Genomic DNA, 16,574 nt, shown 5'->3' with positions numbered 1-16,574 from the left:
GCCTTATGTAATTGGTATCTGTTTTTTCCATCCCAGATGTTGTGGGAGATATGCTCCGACAAGAATGTCAAGGAGCCAGGGAAACCAAAAAAGCAATAATCTGAGCCTCTTCAAAGAAACCCTGTCACCTGGTGGATGGTGGGGAGAGGAGACCCCATTTCCCCCTTTAAAACACCATCCCCCACCCCATCCCATTGCTTGGTTTAGACACAGGTTGTAAGGTTGTTAACATGTGCCATCCGGCTTTGATGTGGATCCAGATGCTGACATCATTGTTTTTGGGAGCAGAACATACATTCAGACAGTCCTCCTACAAAGATGCTCATATGTCTGTATCTGAGCCCTGTCCTATTGCCCTGCTACCCTGCTGCCTTACTGCCCCCTCAATGCCACATGGCTCACACAGTAATAAGACCTTCAGAAAGGTCATACACTATCAGACAAACACAAGCAGCATATAAAGGACAAACCATATGGACTGATATACCACTTCCAATACGTAGCTGCTCTGACTGATACACCACTTCCAATATGTAGCTGCTCTGACTGATACACCACTTCCAATATGTAGCTGCTCTGACTGATACACCACTTCCAATATGTAGCTGCTCTGACTGATACACCACTTCCAATATGTAGCTGCTCTGACTGATACACCACTTCCAATATGTAGCTGCTCTGACTGATACACCACTTCCAATATGTAGCTGCTCTGACTGATACACCACTTCCAATATGTAGCTGCTCTGACTGATACACCACTTCCAATACGTAGCTGCTCTGACTATAAACCACTTCCAATATGTAGCTGCTCTGACTGATACACCACTTCCAATATGTAGCTGCTCTGACTGATACACAACTTCCAATATGTAGCTGCTCTGACTGATACACCACTTCCAATATGTAGCTGCTCTGACTGATACACAAAATATGCCTATTGTGCAGAATTTTGTTGGCCAAAATCCTAATATTGACCATAAACCAGCTTGCACTCCAGCCCTGGCAGCATGCCAACTCATATCAACTCATGGCAGTCCCCCTATAAATGTATATTTTTGGGTCAAGCTGAAGGTTGCTCTACAGTCTCTTTTATTTGTTGTGTATAAAAAGTCCACACACTTCTTTTCATTCCTTTCATCTCTGATTTCACATCCAAATGCTTTGAGGCACAGCTGTGAGTACTGTACTCACCCCCCCACACCCCCCAAAAAACGATTCCCTGTCCTCTGCTCTAAAAATGGCACAATACCGTAGACTGCCTCTTTAAATAAAGCCTGCTACCCCAACTGAGGACCATTAAGATCACAATAGAGTCAGAAACCACAGAGAGCTAGTGCGCGGGCATGCGTGTGTTCATGCATGTGTTAATGCGTGTGTTCATGCGTATGGGCGAGCGAGATAACTGATGCGCTGAGCATTGCTGAGCAGTGAGTTAACGTCGTATCAGAGATTAATGCCGTCTGCATTCAGGGCTCTGTCATAGCTGTTAAAAATCGACATTTTTCTCTGTTGCCGCTTGTTGATGGCTACATGTGTTTATGTCACAGGAAGTGTTGTGATTCAGGAGCTGTGTGTCTTGTGGCCTCGCCACTGTTGTGTCAGGCTCTTTCTCTGGGTTGTAAATGAAAGAAACAGTTGCGTCAGGAAACATTGACTATCAATAAGATGACACATTGCATCTGCTACCAAAGAAATTGTCCCCGTACGCAGAGCAGAATAGCTGTAGTGTGTTCGTGTGTGCACTTTTGTGTGCATGCTGACTCTCTGTGCTCCCTGGCTGCAGATGTCTAATATTTTTAGGTCTGAGCGATTTAGCGGCCGTGGAACAGGAAACTCCTCTGGGGGTTGTGGTGTACCAGTGGAGGCTGCTGAGGGGAGGACAGCTCATTATAATGGCTGGAACGGAGGAAATAGAATGGTATCAAACCATGAATTTGATGCCATTCAACTCATTCCGCTCCAGTCATTACCACAAGTCCATCCTCCCCAATTAAGGTGCCACCAACCTCCTGTGTGGTGTACAGTATGTGGGATGGAGTGTGTTGGGGATACTGTAGCTCTGTTCACACAAATGGATCCTGATCCCAAATAATGGTCTCCATGGACAACCTCTGCAATGCTTTTAAGTAAACATCTGTCTGATAAGAAACCACAAGCCCATTTCAGTACATACACCCGTTTCTCTATTATAAACTTTTGTTAAATTGTATATCGTGTGTAAAAAAGTTTTACTGAAATCTAGGTCAAACAGGAGCCTGAAATTTGCACATTTGTTTTATACATTTGGTCTGTTAACTTGAGACTTGAACTGAACTCTTTCAGACAATATGATATTCAATTTTCCAAACGCTCAATTTCGCCAACATTTGCTCATCAATGGCCGACTCTCCATACCCTTCCCCTGTCACTCTCTCTTTGTCACGGATCCCTCCAGAACTTTCATTACGCACACCTGTCCCCTATTCCCACTGATTAGTACTTGTATAAGTGTGCCCTTTGGTTTCCATTGTGTGGTCGATTATTGTTACAATGTCCATGGTGCGTATGAGTACCTGTGCTGTGTGTTTTGGCTTTCGTGCCATTGTGAATTGCACAGATGATTACGGATCTCGTCCTGTGTGTTAATCATTGTGCGCATGTGCTATTTATTCGAGGTACTCCTCGCTCTTTTGTTTTGGGTTTCTACCCTGGGTTTTGTCATGTGTTTGTTTGGTCTTCATCCCCGTGCCTTTACACGGCACGCTGTAATTTGGGTTTAATAAAAAAAACTATTATGCACTCTCCCGACCTATTTATGCCAACGTAACACTCTTCTCCTCTCACCTCTCCCACCTCCACTTTGCCCTTTCCCCTCATCCTTTCCCCTTTTTTTCTCTCCCCTATTCCCTCTTAATTCTCCCCTCTTCTTTCTCCTTTTATCCCTCTCCCCTCTCCCTCTCTTCTATCTGCCAGTGACCGTGGTCTCTATTTACGACTGCTAAATACCCATTAGCCTAAACCAGCCTCCTGGGGATTCTTAGCCAAATAAGCTGTGAGGAGACATCATTGACTGACTAGAGAGTAGGAAATTTGTAAGAAGCACAGAGGTCCTTTGGAAGCACAGTGGAGGGAGAACCCCACATTCAACAGGAAAGAATGTCCAGGCAGCCTGCAGCCTGTTGCTGACTGAACTCAGCTTGAGCCTCAGAGTTAAGGATTCTCACAAGATTTATCTGTCTGTCTTTGTTTTTAAATCTCTCTCCTGCCCCCCCCCCCCCCCCCCCGTCTCTCTTTGTCTCTCTCTTTGTCTCTCTCTCTCTTACGTTTCCTCTTTTGCACTGCCCTCATGCCAAGTACTTGGCTCCAGTGTGTAATCACTTAAGCTCTTTAAGAAAACCCATCAAACCCACAACCTTCCCTCTAGGCACAGTTCCATAGTGATTGCTGTTTTGCTCAACCGATTTCATCCTTCATCAACTGATTGTATAATGAATTTGAAGCAACTGGTACATTAATAGCCTGAGTCAGTCTCACTGCTGTAATTGCTGTTTATTCTCAGGTAAGTAGTAAACTCTGGCACATCTCTCATCGCCGAAGGGAGGTATCTTCGTTACAAGTGTTTAAAACGGTTGTAGTCTACCTCGTAAAACGTTTTACATTAGGCTTTATTGTACTGCCATAACACCTGGAGGTGTTAGTTATAGTTAGTAAGTCTCTGTGTAGTTCACTGGAAAGTTATGAGAGACACAGTATGGTAGACACATCAGCAGAGACTGCATTATTCAGTCCAATATCATACACACCCTGCAGCGGTTCAAATGGTCACGAGGGCCAATAGACGGATGCTTCTGAGCAGACCTCATCCACAACACTCTGTCAATAGACACATACTGCCAAATGTTTAACAGGATGATAAGCAGGCTCGGAACTGTTCCATCTATTTACAAGGAATGTGTGGCTTTGTTTGGGATCCAGCACATATCTCAGATAAGAGATGGTCAGTTGAAATTAAATCATTTAAAGTGCTCAGCAGATATGAAATCATGTTGCACGGTAAGTAAAGGGTGAAGAAAGAAAGAGCGTGATGACTCTTAAGTGGACAATAACAAGTTAAAACACCAAGAGGTTGACTCATGCAGGATCCCAAAGCAGGATCCCACAGCAGGTTCTTTAAGTCAAACCAACAACAAACTCTGTTTCCTCCCTCTACAAAAGCTTCTACTTAACATCTCACTGTATGGCTCTTCTTTCACAAGGCACTCTGAAAGCCTTTCTGCCCTTTAAGAGAAAAAGAGAAGGAGAGATAAAGACAGGAGGAAGGGTGGAGAGACTGAGAGAGACATATCTGATTTTGCAGGGGCTCTTACCGTAGGGCCATGCTAGCCCCTGGTACAGGGAGATGAGGATGAAGAGAGTGATGAAGAGGGAAGATCCACGGGTCCCGGGGGAGTGGTGGGTGCCTGTGTGAGGGAGCGTAGGGGTCCCCCCGTGGCTTTCCCCCAGCTGCAGTCCCCGTACCGCAGAAAGCATGCTGCAGTCTGGAGCTCTGTTTACTTTCTGAGCTCAGCTGGTTTGACATCACACTCTTTCTCTTTCTCTCTCCCTCTGTTGCTTTCTCTTTCTCCCTCCCTCTCTCTTTCCTTCCCTCACTCTCTGAATTTGTCTCTTCCCCCTCTCTCGTTTCCACCCTCTCTCTCTCTCTATCTCTCCCTCCCCCCTTTGCTTCAGGTTACAGCCCAGCTTGGTAAGGAGCTCTAGTCAGGAAGGGCTTCCAACAGCCCCACTCCTCTCTTCAGACGATGTCACTGCTCTTGAATTTAACCACAGGCTGTTTTAACCCATTATCCTCTCACTCAGCTGTATACAAAAACACACACAAACACACACACACACACACACACACACTCTCTTTTCAGAAAGAGAACTAACTCTAAGAGGTGTATTAATAAGGTGTGTAAGGTGTCTGGTCCAGGAAAATAAAATACCATTTTATTTGTCACATGCTTCATAAAACAACACGTGTAGACTAACAGTGAAATGCTTACTTACTGGTCCTATTCCAAAAATAAATACACAGTGAATAACAATAATCAGTCAAAAATAACATGGCTATCTATATACAGGGAGTACCAGCACTGAGTCGATGTGAACGGGTACGAAGAAATTGAGGTAGCTATGTACACTACTGTTCAAAGGTTTGGGGTCACTTAGAAATGTCCTTGTTTTACATGAAAACACATGTGAAGTTAGTTTCAAAATGAATAGGAAATGTAGTCAAGATGTTGACAAGGTTATAAATGATGATTTTTAATTGAAATATTAATTGTGTCCTTCAAACTTTGCTTTCGTCAAAGAATCCTCCATTTGCAGCAATTACAGCCTTGAAACCCTTTGGCATTCTAGTTGTCAATTTGTTGAGGTAATATGAAGAGATTTCACCCCATGCTTCTTGAAGCACCTCCCACAATTTAGATTGGCTTGATAGGCACCTCTTACTTACCATAGGGTCAAGCTGCTCCCACAACTGCTCAATAGGATTGAGATCTGGTGACTGTGCCAGCCACTCCATTATAGACTGAATAACAGCTGACTGCTCTTTACTAAATAGTTCTTGCATAGTTTTTATTTTTTTAACTAGGCAAATCCGTTAAGAACAAATTCTTATTTTCAATGACAGCCTAGGAACTTGTTCAGGGGCAGAACAACAGATTGTTTTTACTTTGTCAGCTTGGGGCTTTGATCTTCCAACCTTTCAGTTACTAGTCCAACACTTTAACCACTAGGCTATCTGCTCCCCAGCTGTGATTTGGGTCATTGTCCTGTCATAGGAGGAAATTGGCTCCAATTAAGCACCATCCACAGGGTATGGCATGGCGTTGCAAAATGGAGTGATAGCCTTCCTTCTTCAATATCCCTTTTACCCTGTACAAATCTCCCACTTTACCACCATCAAAGCACCCCCAGACCATCACATTGCCTCCACCATGCTTGGCAGATGGTGTCAAGCACTCCTCCAGCATATTTTTTTATTTCTTCTGCATCTCACAAATGTTCTTCTTTGTGATCCGAACACCTCAAATTTGGATTTGTCGGTCCATAACACTTTTTTCCAATCTTCCTCTGTCCAGTGTCTGTGTTATTTTGCCCATCTTAATCTTTTGGATTTTTCTTTGCAACTCTGCCTAGAAGGCCAGCATCTCGGAGTAGCCACCTTACTTTTGACGTTGAGACTGGTGTTTTGTGGGTACTATTTAATGAAGCTGCCAGTTTGAGGACTTGTGAGGCGTCTGTTTCTTAAACTAGACACTCTAATGTACTTGTCCTCTTGCTCAGTTGTGCACCGGAGCCTCCCACTCCTCTTTCTATTCTGGTTAGAACCAGTTTGTGCTGTTCTGTGAGGGGATTAGTACACAGCTTTGTACGAGATCTTCAGTTTCTTGGCAATATCTCGCATGGAATGGCCTTCATTTCTCAGAACAAGAATAGACTGATGAGTTTCAGAAGAAAGTTATTTGTTTCTGGCCATTTTGAGCCTGTAATTGAACCCACAAATGCTGATGATCCAGATACTCAACTAGTCTAAAAAAGGCCAGTTTTATTGCTTCTTTAATCAGAACAACAGTTTTCAGCTGTGCTAACATAATTACAAAAGGGTTTTCTAATGATCAATTAGCCTTTTAAAATGATAAACTTGGATTAGCTAACACAACACAGGAGTGATGGTTGCTAATAATAGACCTCTGTAAGCCGATGTAGATATTCCATTAAAAATCTGCCATTTCAAGTTACAATAGTCATTAACAGCATTAACAATGTCTACACTGTGTTTCGGATCAATTTTATATTATTTTAATGGACTTTTCTTCTTTTTTTCTCTTTCAAAAACAAGGACATTTCTAAGTGACAAACTTTTGAACGGGGGTGTACTTATAGGCATGGCTAAAGTGACTAACCAAGAGGATAGATAATAGACCATAGCAGCAGTGTGTGTGTGTGTGTGTGTGTGTGTGTGTGTGTGTGTGTGTGTGTGTGTGTGTGTGTGTGTGTGTGTGTGTGTGTGAGTGAGTGGTGTCAGTATGCATGTTATTGTGGCTTGGGGTAGAAGCTGTTCAGGGGAATGTTGGTTCCAGACTTTGTGTACTGGTACAACTTGCCGTGCATTAGCAGAGAGAACAGTCTATGGCTTGGGTGGCTGGAGTCTTTGACAATTGTTTGGGCCTTCCTCTGACCCCACATGGTAAATATATATTTGTTTGATTTATTTAATTTAACCTTTATTTATCGAGGCAAGTCAGTTAAGGACCAATTCTTATTTACAATAACGTCCTACCAAAGGCAGAAGGCTGGGATTAAATAGAATAAATTAAATAAAAATATACACACAGGACAGGAGAGACAACACAACACTACGTAAAGAGAGACCTAAGACAACAACATAGAAAGGCAGCAACATATGACAACATAGCATGGTAGCAACACAACATGACAACAAAATGGTACTGTAGCAACACAACATGGCAGCAGCACAACATGGTAGCAGCACAAAACATGGACAAACATTATTGGCACAGACAAAGCACAAAGGGCAAGAAGGCAGAGACAACAATACATCATGCAAAGCAGCCACAACTGCCAGTAAGAGTGTCCATGATTGAGTCTTTGAATGAAGAGATTGAGATAAAACTGTCCAGTTTGAGTGTTTGTTGCAGCTTGTTCCAGTCGCTAGCTGCAGCGAACGTAAAAGACGAGCGACCAATTGATGTGTGTGCTTTGGGGACCTTTAACAGAATGTGACTAACAGAACAGGTGTTGTATGTGGAGGATGAGGGCTGCAGTAGATATCTCAGATAAGGGGGAGTGAGGCCTCAACCAGTGGGTCTTGCGATGGGTATACAGAGACGACCAGTTAACAGAGGAGTATAGAGTGCAGTGATGTGTACTATAAGGAGCATTGGTGGCAAATCTGATGGCCCAATGGTAAAGAACATCTAGCTCTTTGAGGGCACCCTTATAGTGGTCCTGAATGGCAGAGAGCTCAGGCCCAGTGATGTACTGGGCTCTCAATGGTGTAGTTGTTGAGCTTTTTTAGGATCTGAGCGCCCATGTCAAATCTTTTCAACCTCCTGAGGGTGAAGAAGTGCTGGCATGACCTCTTCACCACTGTTTGGCTGCGTGTGTACCATGTTAATTCCTTAGTGATGAGGACACTGACGAACTTGAAGCACTCAACCCGCTCCACTACAGCCCCATCAATGTGGATGGGGCATGCTCACCCCTCCATTTCCTGTAGTCCACGATCAGCTCCTTTGTCTTGCTGACATTGAGGGAGAGGTAGTTGTCCTGGCACCACATTTCCAGGTTTCTGACCTCCTCCCTATAGGTTGCCTCATCGTCATTGGTGATCAGTCTTACCACCGTCGTGTCATCAGCAAACTTCAAGATGGTATTGGAGTCATGCACGCCCACGCAGTCGTGGGTGAACAGGGAGTACAACAAGAGGGAACTAAGCACACACCCTGAGGGGCCCCCGTGTTGATGGTCAGCATGGCATATGTGTTGTTGCCTACACTCAACACCTGGGGCAGGCCCGTCAGGAGGTCCAGGATCCAGATTCAGATGGAGGTTTTCAGTTCCAGGGTCCTGAGCTTGGTGATGAGCTTGGAAGGGACTATGGTGTTGAGTGCTGAGCTGTAGTCAATGAATAGCATTCTTACATAAGTATTCCTTTTGTCCAGGTGGATGAGAGCAGTGTGAAGTTTAATAGAGATTGTATCATGTATGAATATGTTTGGGCGGTATGCAAATTGGAGTGGGTCCAGGGTGTCTGGAATGATAGAGTTAATATGAGCAATAACCAGCCTTTCAAAGCATTTCATGACTATAGATGTGAGTGCTACAAGGCGATAGTCATTTAGGCAGGTTACCTTGGCATTCTTGGGCGAGGGGACTATGGTGGTCTGCTTGAAACAAGTTGGTATTACAGACCGGGCCAGGGATAGGCTGAAAATGTCAGTGAAGACACTTATAGCTGGACAGTGCATGCTCTAAGTATGCATCCTGGTATTCCATCTGGCCCCATGGCCCTGTGAATGTCATCGGGAACAGATGGTGCTCTTATACATAGTTCAGTGTTGCTTGCCTCAAAGCAAGCATAGAAGGCATTTAGCTCATCTGCTAGGCTTGCAATGCTTGACAGCTCCCGGCTGGGTTCCCCTTGTAATTCATGACAGTTTGCAAGCCCTGGCACATCCATCGAGCGTCAGAACCGGCATAGTAGGATTTGATCTTAGTCCTGTATTGACACTTTGCCTGTTTGATTGCTCGTCGGAGGTTGTAACAAGATTTCTTATAAGCATGCAGACTACTGTCCAACTCCTTGAAAGCGGCAGCTCTAGACATTAGTTCAGTACGGATGTTGCCTGTAATCCATGGCGTCTGGTTGGGATATGTATGTATGGTCACAGTGGGGATAAACTCTTCAGTGTTATCGGATGAATCCTAGAACATGTTCCAGTCTGTGTTAGCGAAATAGTCCTGCAACTTAGCATCCACTTCATCGGACAACTTCTGTATTGAGCGCGTCACTGGTACTTCCTGTTTTGAGTTTTCCCTTGTAAGCAGGAAGTAGGAGGATAGAGTTACGGTCTGATTTACCAAAGGGAGAGTGAGGAAGGACCTTGTATGAGTTTCTGTGTGTGGAGTATTTGTATTTGTATTTGCCAAGGCAGCAGATACTCTTCCTGGGGTCCAGCCAAATTAAGGTAGTTTTATACAATTAAAAAAATATTACAAAACATTCACAGACCATGTGCCCTCAGGCAACTACTCCACCATTACAACATACAGTTGAAGTCTGAAGTTTACATACACCTTAGCAAAATACATTTAAACTCAGTTTTTCACAATTCCTGACATTTCCGTCTCAGGTCAGTTAGGATCACCACTTTATTTTAAGAACGTGTAATGTCAGAATAATAGTAGAGAGAATGATTTATTTAATATTTTATTTCTTTCATCACATTCCCAGTGGGTCAGAAGATTACATACACTCAATTAGTATTTGGTAGCATTGCCTTTAAATTGTTTAACTTGGGTCAAAAATGTCAGGTAGCCTTTCACAAGCTGCCCACAATAAGTTGGGTGAATTTTGGCCCATTCCTCCTGACAGAGCTAGTGTAACTGAGTCAGGGTTGTAAAGGCCTCCTTGCTCACACACGCTTTTTCAGTTCTGCCCACAAATGTTCTATAGGATTGAGGTCAGGGCTTTGTGATGGCCACTCCAATACCTTGACTTTGTTGTCCTTGAGCCATTTTGCCACAACTTTATGCTTGGGGTCATTGTTCATTTGGAAGACCCATTTGCGACCAAGCTTTAACTTGAGATGTTGCTTCAATATATCCACATTCTTGTCCTGCCTCAGGATGCCATCTATTTTATGAAGTGCACCAGTCCCTCCTGCAGGAAAGCACCCCACAACATGATCAAATCAAATCAAATGTATTTAAAGAGCCCTTCTTACATCAGCTGAAATCTCAAAGTCCTGTACAGCAACCCAGCCTAAAACCCCAAACAGCAAGCAATGCACATTTTGCAAAATAAAAGCCTGAAACTATGTCTGAAGACTGTTTACACCCGAGGAAGCAATAGGAAAAGGAATCTGTTTCATATCCCTTTAAATCCAGCAAAGGGAGGCTATGGAACATGGAGTTTTCAAAATAGAAGCCACTTCCTGTTTTGATTTTCCTCAGGGTTTCGCCTGCAATATCAGTTCTGTTATACTCACAGACAATATTTTGACAGTTTTGGAAACTTTAGCGTGTTTTCTATCCAATACTAATAATACTATGCATATATTATCAACTGAGACTGAGGAGCTGGCCGTTTACAATGGGCACCTTTTCATCCAAGCTACTCAATACTGCCCCTGCAGCCATATGAAGTTAATTCACACAGGACACCGGATAAAACAGGAGAAATACTCCAGATATAACAGACTGACCCTAGCCCCCCGACATAAACTCTGCAGCATAAAGGAGGCTGAGACAGGAGGGGTCAGGAGACACTGTGGCCCCATCCGATGATACCCCCAGACAGGGCCAAACAGGCAGTCTATAACCCCACCCACAGCCCCCATAAAACTAGAGGGATATCTTCAACCACCAACTTATCATCCTGAGACAAGGCCGAGTATAGCCCACAAAGATCTCCGCCACGGCACAACCCAAGGGTGGGGGTGGGGGGGGGGGGGGGGGTGCAACCCAGACAGGAAGACCACGTCAGTGACTCAACCCACTCAAGTGACGCACCCCTCCTAGAAACGGCATGGAAGAGCACCAGTAAGCCCCTGTAATAGGGTTAGAGGCAGAGAATCCCAGTGGAGAGAGGGGAACCGGCTAGGTAGAGACAGCAAGGGCAGAGACAGCAAGGGCGGTTCGTTGCTCCAGTGCCTTTCCGTTCATCTTCACACTCCTGGGCCAGACTACACTCAATCATAGAACCTACTGAAGAGATGAGTCTTCAATAAAGACTTAAAGGTTGAGACCGAGTCTGCGTCTCTCACATGGGTAGGCAAACCATTGCATTAAAATTGAGCTCTATAGGAGAAAGCCCTGCCTCCAGCTGTTTGCTTAGAAATTCTAGGGACAATTAGGAGGCCTGCGTCTTGTGACCATAGCGTACGTGTAGGTATGTATGGCAGGACCAAATCGGAAAGATAGGTAGGAGCAAGCTCGTGTAATGCTTTGTAGGTTATCAGTAAAAACCTTGAAATCAGCCCTTGCCTTTACCTGTTGAATCTAGGGTCATTTTTTTTATTTTTGGAAAAATAACGTACCCAAAGTAAACAGGCTATTTTTCAGGACCAGAAAATATAATATGCATATAATTGACAGCTTAGGATAGAAAACACTCTAAAGTTTCCAAAACTGTAAAGATATTATCTATGAGTAGAACGGAACTGATATTGCAGGGAAAAGAATGAGAAAAATCCAATCAGGAACATAGCGGTTTCTAAATAAGAGTCCCTTCCTATGCTTCCCTATTGAGCAGTGAATTGGATATCAACGAGATTCCTTTTTCTATGGCTTCCTTAATGTGTCTAGTATCACAAGACATAGTTTCAGGTTTTTATTTTGAAAAATGAGCCTGAGCGACAACATTGCGTCAGTGTCCACCTGATGGCTCTTTGTGTATTTCTCACGCAAAAGACAGAGGTAGCCATTTTTCCACCCGGTCTTACTGAAAAAAGCTCTGTCCTGGTTGATATATTATCGAATAGATATTTGAAAAACACCTTGAGGATTGATTATAAACAACGTTTGCCATGTTTCTGTTGATATTATGGAGCTAATTTGGAATATTTTTCGGTGTTGTCGTGACTGCAATTTCCGGTCGTTTTCTCAGCCAAACATGAAGAACTAACGGAGCTATTTTTGGCTACAAAAATAATTTTTCTGGAAAAAAGGAACATTTGCTATCTAACTGGGAGTCTTGTGAGTGAAAACATCTGAAGCTCATCAAAGGTAAACAATTTAATTTAATTGCTTTTCTGATTTTCGTGACCAGATTGCCTGCTGCTAGCTAGGCATAATACTATGCTAGGCTATCGATAAACTTACACAAATGCTTGTCTTGCTTTGGCTATAAAGCATATTTTCAGAATATGAGATGACAGGGTGATTAACAAAAGGCTAAGCTGTGTTTGAATATATTTCACTTGTGCTTTTCATGAATATGAATATTTTTTAGTAAGATTTTTTGTCCGTTGCGTTATGCTACCTAGTGTCAATTCTCCCGGATCCGGGCGGGAAAGTTTTTTTTCCAAAAATGAAAATACTGCCCCCTAGTCACAAAAGGTTAATCCACCTGTTGTCTCAGATGTTGAAATTATGCTTCGCAGCGAAAGCAATACAATAATTTGTGTAAGTTTATCGATCGCTCGACAAAACAATAAGTATACTTAGCATCAGGTAACTTGGTCATGAAAATCAGAAAAGCAATCAAATTAATCGTTTACCTTCGATGATCTTCGGATGTTTTCACTCACGAGACTCCCAGTTAGACAACAAATGTTCCTTTTGTTTCATAAAGATATTTTTTTATATCCAAATACCTCCGTTAGTTTGGCGCGTTATGCCCAGGAATCCACCGTAAAGAGTGGTCACGACAACGCAGACAAAAATTCCAAATTATATCCATAATGTCCACAGAAACATGTCAGATGTTTTTTATAATCAAACCTCAGGGTGTTTTTCAAATATCTCTAATATATCAACCGGGACAGTTGGCTTTTCACTAGGACCGGGAGTAACAATGTCCGCCTTTCTCTTTTGCGCACAATTCACTTTGAGAGCCCCCACCTATCCACTTACGCAATGTGGTCGTTCACGCTCATTCTTCAAAATAAAAGCCTGAAACCATGTCTGAAGACTGTTGACACCTTGAGGAAGCGATAGGAAAGGTATCTGGTTGATATCCCTTTAAATGGAGAAATGGGAGTCTATGGAACATGGAGTTTTCAAAATAGAAGCCACTTCCTGGTTTGATTTTTCTCAGGGTTTTGCCTGCAATATCAGTTTTGTTATACTCACAGACAATATTTTGACAGTTTTAGAAACTTTAGAGTGTTTTCTATCCTAATCTGTCAATTATATGCATATTCTAGCATCTGGTCCTGAGAAATAGGCTGTTTACTTTGGGAACGTTATTTTTCCAAACATAAAAATAGTGTCCACAACCATCAACCATCAAGATTAATAGTCAGATTCAACAGAAGATCTCTTTGTTTCTTGGGACCGAGAACAAGCTTCTCTGTTTTGTCCGAGTTTAAAGGTAGAAATTCATGAACTTTCTTGTGTCTGAAACACAGGCTTCCAGCAAGGGCAATTTTGGGGCTTCACCATGTTTCATTGAAATGTACAGCTGTGTGTCATCCGCATAGCAGTGAAAGTTAACATTATGTTTTGGAATGACATCCCCAAGAGGTAAAACATATGGTGAAAACAATAGTGGTCGCAAAATGGAACCTTGAGGAACACCGAAATTTACAGTTGATTTGTCAGAGGACAAACCATCCACAGACTTTCCGACAGATAAGATCTAAACTAGACCAGAACTTGTCCGTGTAGACCAATTTGGGTTTCCAATCTCTAAGGTCGAGGAGCACGAGGACAGATGCAGAGCCTGGGTCTGACGCCATTAAAATGTAATTTACCACCTTCACAAGTGCAGTCTCAGTGCTATAATGGGGTCTAAAACCAGACTGAAGCATTTTGTTTACATTGTTTGTCTTCAGGAAGGCAGCGAGTTGCTGCACAACAGCTTTTTCAAAAATGTTTGAGAGGAATGGGAGATTCGATATAGGCCGATAGCTTTTTATATTTTCTGCGTCAAGGTTTGGCTTTTTCAAGAGAGGCTTTATTACTGCCACTTTTAGTGGGTTTGGTACACATTCGGTGGATAGAGAGCCGTTTATTATGTTCAACATAGGAGGGCCAAGCACAGGAAGCAGCTCTTTCAGTAGTTTAGTTGGAATAGGGTCCAGTATGCAGCTTGAAGGTTTAGAGGCCATGATTATTTTCATCAGTGTGTCAAGAGATATAGTGCTAAAACACTTGAGTGTCTCCCTTGATCCTTAGAGTTGTGCAGCCTCAGGACAACTGAGCTTTGGAGGAATACACAGATTTAAAAAGGAGTCTGTAATTTGCTTTGTAGTGATCATGATCTTTTCCTCAAAGAAGTTCATGAATTTATTACTGTTGGAGTGAAAGCCATCCTCTCTTGGGGAATGAGGCTTTTTAGTTAGCTTTGCGACAGTATCAGAAATAAATGTAGGATTGTTCTTATTTTCCTCAATTAAGTTGCAAAAATAGGATGATCGTGCAGCAGTGCCACCCCCATGATGCTGCCACCCCCATTCTTTACAGTTGGGATGGTGTTCTTCGGCTTGCAAGTCTCCCCCTTTTTCCTCCAAACATGGCCAAACAGTTATATTTCTGTTTCATCAGATCAGAGGACAGTTCTCCAAAAAGTATGATATTTGTCCCCATGTGCAGTTGCAAACCATAGTCTGTATTTTTATGGCAGTTTGGAGCAGTGGCCTCTTCCTTGCTGAGCGTCCTTTCAGGTTATGTCGATATAGGACTCGATTTACTGTGGATATTGATACTTTAGGACCTGATCCTCCAGCATCTTCACAAGGTCCTTTGCTGTTGCTCTTGGATTGATTTTCACCTTTTCGCACGTTCATCTCTAGGAGACAGAACGCTTCTCCCTCTTGAGTGGCTGCATGGTTCCATGGTGTTTCTACTTGTGTACTATTGTTTGTACAGATGAACATTGCACCTTCAGGCATTTGGAAATTGCTCCCAAGGATGAACCAGACTTGTGGATGTCTACAAATTTTGTTCTATGGTCTTGGCTGATTTCTTTTGATTTTCCCATGATGTCAAGCAAATAGGCACTGAGTTTGAAGGTAGGCCTTGAAATACATCCACAGGTTCACCTCCAATTGACTCAAATTATGTAAATTAGCCTATCAGAAGCTTCTAAAGCCATGCCATACTTATCTGGAATTTTCCAAGCTGTTTAAAGGCACAGTCATCTTAGTGTATGTAAACTTCTGACCCACTGGAATTGTCTGTGTCTGTCTGCCCACAAGGCCTGCTACAAAGTGCAGGTGTGCACTGAAGGCTAGGAGCAGAGAAGTTGCCTGATTGAAAAACCTGATGCATCGTGGCCCGTGAGAAAATCTACATCGTTCTACACAACGTCTAATGGTCTCAAACTAGTCATGAATTTACAAAAAACTAAATTAATTACCTTTACCAGAGTTAGCACTCAGCCAGAGAAGGTTAGCATTGTCAAATCTGGTGGCTTATCCATTGAAAAAGTGTCATCCTACAAATACCTAGGTTTATGGTTGGATGACAAGTTGTCCTTTAAAGTTCATATGGATAATCTTGTGAGGAAGATTAAATTGAAATAGTTTTTTATTTTCATAATAAGTCTTGCTTCCCGCTTATGGCTAGAAAGAAGCTTGTTCCGGCCACTTTTCTCTCTGTAATTTATTATGGTGACTTGTTGTATATGCATGCAACCTACTCTGTCTTACAGAGACTGGACTCTGTTTTTCATGCGTCCTTCAATTTATTACAAATGCCAAGTCACTCACCCACCATTGCACCTTACACCAAATGGTGGGTTGGACCTGACTTTGTATACGCAGAAAGCTACATTTGTATGTGTTCATTTACAAAGCCCTTTTGAGTAAACTCCCTCTTTAGCTCTGTAGTTTGGTCTCCTTCACCACCAGCAGTTACCATTCCCAGTCTAGGTGGTTGCTACATAAAGTTCCCAGGACATTTACTGTATTAGTCAAGACTGCCTTCTCATCTTGGGCACCAGAGGCATGGAATGGTCTACAATCCATGCTTCATCTTGATATGTTAGTGTCACTGGATGAATTTACATTGTTGATGGGAGACTGTTACAGAGGAGTGTAAATGCTTATTTTAGGCTGGATCATGTTGTTGAATTGTATTGTATTCTATTTTTTTATTCTATAATGTATTGATTGTTGCTGCCTTTTTGG

The 16,574-nt window shown here is 42.7% G+C and overlaps 1 protein-coding gene across 2 annotated transcripts in view; it reads right to left on the bottom strand.

Annotated features, from left to right (window-relative positions):
- LOC139373271 (inactive serine protease PAMR1-like) overlaps positions 1 to 4,605 on the bottom strand; it is a 48,690-nt gene extending 44,085 nt beyond the window's left edge. Inside the window, exon 1 of one of the 2 annotated variants that reach the window (XM_071113597.1) lies at positions 4,350 to 4,605. In XM_071113597.1, the coding sequence (XP_070969698.1) occupies positions 4,350 to 4,512 (163 nt within the window). In that variant the 5' untranslated portion in view covers positions 4,513 to 4,605. The remainder of the gene's footprint in view (positions 1 to 4,349) is intronic. The other variant, XM_071113607.1, reaches the window with a different exon arrangement.
- Between the last annotated feature and the right edge of the window lie 11,969 nt (positions 4,606 to 16,574).

The sequence above is a fragment of the Oncorhynchus clarkii genome, chromosome 2 (genome assembly GCF_045791955.1).
Source record: "Oncorhynchus clarkii lewisi isolate Uvic-CL-2024 chromosome 2, UVic_Ocla_1.0, whole genome shotgun sequence".
Lineage (NCBI taxonomy): Eukaryota > Metazoa > Chordata > Actinopteri > Salmoniformes > Salmonidae > Oncorhynchus > Oncorhynchus clarkii.
Note: the sequence above shows the minus strand (reverse complement) of the source record. Positions and strands in the feature narration are given on the sequence as shown.